The sequence below is a fragment of the Brassica napus genome, chromosome A7 (genome assembly GCF_020379485.1).
Source record: "Brassica napus cultivar Da-Ae chromosome A7, Da-Ae, whole genome shotgun sequence".
NCBI lineage: Eukaryota > Viridiplantae > Streptophyta > Magnoliopsida > Brassicales > Brassicaceae > Brassica > Brassica napus.
Window position 1 is genome coordinate 10,730,561 of NC_063440.1, and position 8,170 is coordinate 10,738,730.

At 35.7% G+C, this 8,170-nt stretch overlaps 1 protein-coding gene across 1 annotated transcript; it reads right to left on the reverse strand.

The window, feature by feature from the left end:
* Positions 1–4,919: 4,919 nt before the first annotated feature.
* On the reverse strand, positions 4,920–5,586 carry LOC106357439. The gene has a single exon (XM_013797115.3). It carries the CDS (start codon positions 5,429–5,431, stop codon positions 5,123–5,125), a length of 309 nt encoding a protein of 102 aa, XP_013652569.1. The 5' UTR covers positions 5,432–5,586; the 3' UTR covers positions 4,920–5,122.
* Positions 5,587–8,170: the final 2,584 nt, after the last annotated feature.

An 8,170-nucleotide genomic window follows, 5' to 3' on the forward strand; every position in this document is an offset into this window, starting at 1 on the left:
AGAAAAGCGGAGCAGAGGCTTTCAATTTCTTTCAAACAACTACTCGAAAGACGAAAAGTAGAGAGCCAAAAGTTTGCTAAGCTTGTTATAACAGAACTGATGAGTTGTAGTCTTCCCCCATGAGATAAATAACGACCAGTCCACAGTTTCATTTTACTTCTAAGCTTCTCCACCAGTGGCATATAGTCATTCACTGTCATTCTTCTAGTTAGGAAGGGGAGCCCCAAGTATCGCACAGGCAGCTGACCAGTAGCAAATGGGAATCGAGACAATATATCCTCTTCTTGCTCTTCTGATATCCTAACTGTGTAAAGAGTTGATTTTTCTAGACTGATTTTGAGACCTGACATACCTGCAAAGTCTTCAAATATTTTCATAATCCCCTCAATAGATCTTTTCTTCCCATCAGTAAAGACCAACAAATCATCTGTGAAACATAAATGAGTCAGCAATATGTTTTTACATCTCGGGTGGTATCCAATTTGTTTCTTCTCAGTTGCTCTATCAATCACACGCGAGAGAACGATCATACAGATGACGAATAGGTAAGGTGATAACGCATAGCCTTGCCTTAAACCCCTTTTGCTTGAAAGAAACCTGCAAGCTCCCCATTCACTTGCACTGAGAAGGACGGAGTACACACGCATAACTCAATCCATCTGACAAACTGATCCGGAATATGCAGGGCTTTCAATGTGGTGAGAAAAAATGACCAGTTCACTGAATCAAAAGCTTTTGCAATGTTTATTTTCATGGCGCGTCGAGAGGAAACATCTTCCTTGTGATAATCCTTTACAAATTCAGTAGCCAGCAAAAGATTCTCAACCAACAACCTATCTTTAACGAAAGCAGACTGATTGTAAGTGATGCAATGCGGAAGAGTACCTTTTAGCCTGTTTGCTACTATCTTTGAAATCACCTTGTCTAGTACATTACAGCAAGAGATTGGCCGGTAATCTTTCATCTTTTCTGCAATAGCCTTCTTTGGAATTAGCGTTAGAATAGTTGTATTCAATCCCTTAGGCAGGAAGCTTTTACTGAAGAAAGAATGAACAGCCGTGGTGAAGTCTTTGCCAATGATACTCCAAGCGGCTTTAAAGAACTCAGTAGTGTACCCGTCTGGTCCTGGGGCTTTGTTACTTGGCATTCTGAACAGAACAACTCAAATCTTTTCATCCGTAACGGGCTTAATCAACTGAGAACACTCATCTTCAGAACATCATACATTGAGAATCTCCTTCATCTCATCAACTTCAATACTATGAATATTGTCTGGTTCATACGAAAGGAATTCATTGAAGAAACCCTCTGCCTCCCTTTTAATTTATTCCTGAGATTTGACAATCGCACCAAACCGACAATTTATTTCTCGAATTGTATTTCTCATCTCCCTTATTCTGGCAGCACTGTGGAAAACTTTGTTCTTCCTATCACCCAGCTCAATCCAATGCATCTTCGACCTTTGCTTGAGAATCTTCTCCTCTATACCAGAGATCCTATTCCATCTTTCTGAAGCAGTAAGCTCTTCTCTTATATTATCATGAGTTGAATTATTTAGCAGTCTCTCTTGCTTCTCACAAAGATCTTGGTGCGCTTCCTTAGCTCTCATAGATAATTTACCCAACTTTTCCTTGCTCAGATTTCTTATCAGAGGCTTTAAAGCCTTTAGATATTTTGAAAATCTAAACAAGGCTGAAGTTGACTGAAATAGAGTTGAATTTTCCTTCCAGTAGTCTTCAATCATCTTGAGTAACCCAAGCATTTCTGCCACCACAATGGTAAATTTGAATGGTCTTCTTTTCTCCACTGCCTCTATGTGCAGGTGAAACCTTCCCCTGAGATGATCAAAGCATCTCCCGGCCTCAAAAACTCCATACGACTGAGCCATTTTGTTTATCCAAGTGTCATTCACCAAAAATATGTCTAGCTTCTTACAAATTATCCGCTCTTCTCTTTGATTGCACCAGGTATATCTCGGACCTTGTGAACCCAAATCAGTGAAATTACAGTATTGAACCACCTCTTCAAACTCCCTCATTCCCACACTCACAAGACCAGAATTCTGATAACTCGAGTGCTCCTCTCCCTCCAAAATTTCGTTAAAGTCTCCCATAATTATCCACTCCTTACTCCTAAACAAAGGAGAATCCTGATGCGCTTTTATATCATTCCATAACTCTCTTCTGTTTTCCACCGTATTTTCTGCATAGATAAGAGAACATATGAATTCCTCTTCCTCTTCCAGCAAAACAGACACAGTAATGATTTGCTCCCTCTTAAAGATCGGTGTGACCCGAACATTTGAACTCCACATAACCCAAATTCTCCCTTTTCTACTGTATTCAATATTCATAGTTGCTTATGAATGACCAGCCATTAAACATTGATGACACAATCTGTTGCGCCTTCTTCTCTTTCACACGAGTCTCCAAAATCCCTCCAAATTGTAAGTTTTTTTATTGAATCCAATTTCTCACTACATCCTGCTTCGTTCTTCTGTTAAACCCTCTCACATTCCAGAAAAATCCTGTCATTGCGAAGAGTTTTTTTATTGAATCCAATTTTTCACTACATCTTGTCAAATTTTTATTTCAACTAAAAAGTATCATCTCTTGATTTGATTTTTTTAAAAAGAATTACACTCTAAATTTGTTTTATATATATATATATATATAGAAATATACAGTCATCTTCTTCTATATGTTTATCATTTTCTTAGAAATCACAAGTTTTGAAAAGTCATGATTTTTGAGTTTTAAATCAACATGGATTAACTATAAATATCTTCTACACATAACTTTCATTTATTAGTCTATATAGTTTCGTTTTAATTAAAACTATCAACATATGACATAACATATTTTACAGTATACTATTTTTTTTTTGAATGAATGTAAAATTTATTCAAACACAAACTTTTGTTCATTATTTCTATCCTCTTTCTGATTTTCTTTCTTATGATATAAACTCTCTTCTTCTTATTTTTCATTCATCAAGTCTTCAGTTTCTATGCTTACTGCTCCTTCCACTTTCTATGAGGCGAAGAAGTCCAAAATCTGGTGTAAAGTTGTGGACGACGAGTTTGAATCTTTAGAGAAACTTGATACTTGGTCAGTTTGTTCTTTACTTGAGGGAAAGAAGACTATTGGATATCGTTGGCTTTTCAAGCTCAAACTGAATGCGTATGGAACAGTTGAGCGTCCTAAAGTTCGTTTGGTGGCCAAGGGTTACACACAACGAGAAGGTGTAGATTTCGTTGACACGTTCTCCCCAGTTGCTAAGATGGTAACGGTCAAGATGTTATTTGCCATGGCTGCTAAGAAGAAGTGGTTTCTTCATCAGTTAGACATCTCTAATGCCTTTCTGAATGGAGATTTATCAGAAGAGGTTTATATGGATATTCCTCAAGGTTATGCCGAAAGAAAGGGAAACAATCTGCCACAGAATGCAGCATTGAGGCTCAAGAAGTCTATTTACGGTCTTGAACAGGCATCCAGACAGTGGTTTCTAAAATTTTCAACAACCCTTCTGAATATGGGTTTTGAAAAGATCAATGGTGACCACACTCTGTTTTGGTCTCATTCTGGTGAGAAGTTTCTTCTGGTTCTTGTCTATGTAGACGATATTCTCATTGCTAGTAACTTCGAAGCTTCTATCTCTACCATGATTGCTCAACTTTCTGCTTGTTTCAAGATCCGTGATATAGGAATTCCAAAGTATTTCTTGGGCATTGAAATTGCTCGTTATGCTTCTGGAATCTCTTTATATCAGCACAAGTATATTCTTGATTTGCTGACTGATGCTAGCAGGGGCAGACCCAGCAAATGTTATAACATGTGGCACTCTATATTAGATCACAAAGTTCTTAGCCAAATGTGCATGGGGCATAAGAGATTTAAGTTACTTGAGTTCCTCAAATCTTCAAAGAAACTAATGAATTTTTTTTTCTTGTATGTGGCACATGCCCCACCTACCTCTCACCTAGGTCCGCCCCTGGATGCTAGTCTTCTTGATTGTCGTCCTTCTCCGATTCCAATGGATCCCAGCATCAAACTTTCTTCTAAAGATGGTGAGCTCATTCCTAATGCTGAAGGTTATCGATGCTTAATCAGGAAGTTGTTATATCTTACTATCACACATCCGGACATATGCTTTGCGGTTCATAAGCTATGTCAATTTTCTTCAGCTCCTCGTCTTCCTCATCTTAAGGCGGCTCACAAGATTCTTCATTACCTCAAAGGAACAATTGGTCAAGCTCTTTTATATCATGTTGATGATGATTTTCAGGTTACGGCATTCTGTGATTCAGATTGGTCACACTGTCCTGATTCTAGAAGATCTATCTCAGGATTCTGCATATTCATTGGCAACTCTTTGGTTTCTTGGAAATCAAAGAAGCAAGACGTTGTTTCTCATTCATCAGCCGAGGCTGAATACAGATTGATGGCTTACACTACTAAGGAAGTCATCTGGTTATCTCGGATGGTTAATGACTTGGAGGTCTCTGCTCCTACGGTACCAGTACTTTACTGTGACAGTACTGCAGCTCTACACATAGCCAAGAATCCCGTTTTTCAGGAGCGGACCAAACACATAGAGCGATATTGTCATTCAGTTCGAGAACGGTTGGCGACTGGTCAGATCAAAACGCTTCATGTGAGATCGGAGAACCAACTAGCCGATCCGTTCACTAAGCCACTCTACCCTACTCTGTTTCATAAACTCATGTCCAAGATAGGTTTTCATCAGCTTCTAACACCATCTTGAGGGGGACTATTAGTGTATATAACACACAATTGTAAATGAATAGTTAGAGTAGAGGTTAAAGTAGTTAATTATACACATGTATATATAGTGAACATTGTACACATTTAATTTTTAATGAAGATATTTCATATTATGCTGATGCTAATATACTCTTAAGAATATAATTACACATACATAGATTTTCTAGAGAGTGGAACAAAATGTGTACATAACTAATTACTTTGTATATATCTACTACAAAACACGAATGAATACATTATTCATATGACGTATGTATGCATTCCTTAGACTACCTTATTTATGGAACACACCCGTAAGTAGCAAAGTTGAAGATCATCCATCATAACTTCCAGGTTTATTTTAGCTTCTTATGTCTCTGTTGCGAACCTAGACTTCCATGAGGCACTGGTCCAGGATAAGGAAAACCTCCTCCATAAACCGGGCTAGGGTTCCAAAACCCGTAATCTCCGTACAACTTTGGTAGAAATCTATTGGATTTCACCTTATAGGAAGAATTGATATCTTGAGAAGAAGATTTGGAAGTAGAAAAAGAGGATTTTGCCATTACGGTCGAGATGATGATGATGATAACGAGGGTAGTTATGAGAAACTTAGACATGCTAGAAACATGAGGAACTATAATCAAGATTCTTAGGATGTGCATGATGTTCCTACCTTTTGAGATATTTAAAACCTGATTAGATAGAGGATTACAGCCCGTGCGTTGTTTTAATATTTCTTTATTTTGTATAAATAATGAATTGAACTTGTTTTACATAAGGTATAATGTAATTAAAAGAGAGCGTCTGAGGATTCAATAGCTGTTTTTGGCTATCACGTCATACGAATGAAAAAGATCATGAGGTTTGCATGTACTTTTGCTGTTTATATTTTATTTCGTACTTTATACTATTGGAAACGAAATCACGTTGGTTACAAACTTGCAATTAAACTCCTGTATGATTTTTTTGTACGTAAGACATAGCACAAGCCCAGGAGTTGCTAAAGCCCACATTTTCTTCTGACTTAGGGATTTGATTTTTTTTCACATTTTTCTTAATTTTTCTTTTGGTATAGCTGAATTATTACTCAGTCACGACTCATGAGTTGCGATTTGCGAAGGACCCATACCAACGCTGAAACCTGAATCCTCAAAGCTCACTGCACCAGCAAGGAATGGAACTCGAGAATGTAGCATAGCAAGGTACGACCACTAGCAAGTAGTGCTATTTGTTTTCACGTTGTTTAACTTTAAACTAACAGCAGTGTCATTTCAGTAACCAGCAAAGTAGTTTACACTTTTGTAGTTTGTTGAATAGTTTACACCTCATGCAATCTGTTGACGGTTGCATATAGCTTACACCTTCTACAATTTCTTTGAAGCTAAAACTTAACGTAATATTATCGCACTTGCTTACACATTTTGTAGGATGTTGCATATCTTACACCAGCTAGCACAATATTGTATTAGCCTAATTCTTTAAAAAATATTGTATTAGCTAATCTCTTTTACAAAACGTTGTATAGTTTACACCTTTGTTATATGTTGTGAAACTAACATTTTTTCAACAAATATCAGATTTAAAGCATATCAATATTTATTAGTTTATTTTAAAATACAATATTTTAAAGATGTTTTATTTGTTTTAATCAAATTTAATTATTTCGAAAATGATAAATGCAACCATAGTGAAAATTTTCTAATCATATATAACTTAGTTGTGGTACAGAATTAATAACTTTTCTTGTTAGTTTCTTGATAAATAACAAATATTTGTTTAAAAACAATCAATAACGAGTTGGTAATTTTGAAATCTCCTTCCCCAGTAACTAATGCATGAATCTCATGATAGAAATGTAAAGTTAGATATTGTGTTTTTAGTTTGTAAACACTGTTGTACAGATCTTAGTAAAATCAGTTTGATTATTAACTATTAATAAAGAGATTTGAACTACATTCACTAACTAATTTTAGGCAACATTACTTATATATATTAAGGGGTGTCCTATGATTCATTCAAGTGAACATGTGGCTGTCCTTAATCTAAAACAAACAAACACGAATTAGACATATTTTATTAGTACCAGAAAACCTAATATTTTTTTAACATATGATTTCATTGATTTTAGATTGCCATATGATACGCGACGAATAATAGACTTGGTCAACGGGGGACATGCTTTGCTACAAAATGTCTCCAGTGTCCCCCATCTTGACCATCATGAAAATCTAAAGTCTTCTTTGTTATTTTTCTCGGCACGTTCCAATAATTATTTGACCTTTATAATTAAAATTTCTTAAGATACTTTTATCACAGTTGTGATGTGAGTTTCATTCATGCATCAACCCACTGTTTTTGTTTTACTCGTATAATTATATTCCAGTGCTCAATTCCTCCGTCACACATGTAAACACATCCAAAAACCATCATTAGAAGTTCTGACTTTTGATCCCAAACAATTTCTGACTAAAAAACATGTAACGCGTAAGACGAAAGTACATGTCCGTTTCGAAATAGTTCGTGACCCAAATGAATAAAAACAAATCCTGATAATGATGCATCACCGCGTATAAGGTGGGTCTGGAATGAATGACTGACTTGAAAACCTTAATATAATATATCTAGGGTTTCAAAATCTATAAAACTTGTTTTGTGAAAAATGATTTGTTTGCACAGGTTCTCAAACACAAATAGTTGTAAATTAATATTACTTTTATGTATTAAATAAATACATATATATATATGACATGCATGTATAAAATCATTCAACATATAGAGAGAGTGACTTGCATGCATGGTGCCAGTGGCGAACCTAGTTGTGTAAGGAGGAGGCAGCTGCACCCACAAAAATCTAGAAATAAATATATTTGCATAAGAATTAACAAGCTTTCTATAGCATAGTTGGTTTCAGTCATTAGTTTGTCCCCCTAGACCATGGTTCAAATCTCCTCCTATGCTATTTACTTATTTTTTATTTATTTTATTCCCCCACAAAAAAAAAATCTTAGATTCGCTATTTGATTGAATTTTAGACGCTTAATAGTGAAAGATTGTTTTTTTGCAAAAATATAGTTGAGGATTTGCCAGTAAAGATTTGAGAGTTCCCTCGAACCATAGAGTTAGATGGTAGCTTGAAGGTAAATTTAAGAACTTTAAGAAGATACTAAATGAATAATTTTCCCCTAGACATTGGTTCAAATCCCCTCCTATGTTATTTACTTATCTTTTATTTATTTTATGCCCCCACAAAAAAAATCCTAAATTCGCCACTTGATGGTGCTCAATTGAATTTTAGACGCTTAATAGTGGAGGATTGTTTTTGTGAGAAAATATAGTTGAGGATTTGCCAGTAAAAATTTGAGAGTTTCCCTCGAACCATAGAGTTAGATGGTAGCTTGAAG

Bases quoted from the DNA above. Each gene is read 5' to 3' on its own strand.
- LOC106357439 (XM_013797115.3), bottom strand. From the start codon at position 5,431: ATGCACATCCTAAGAATCTTGATTATAGTTCCTCATGTTTCTAGCATG.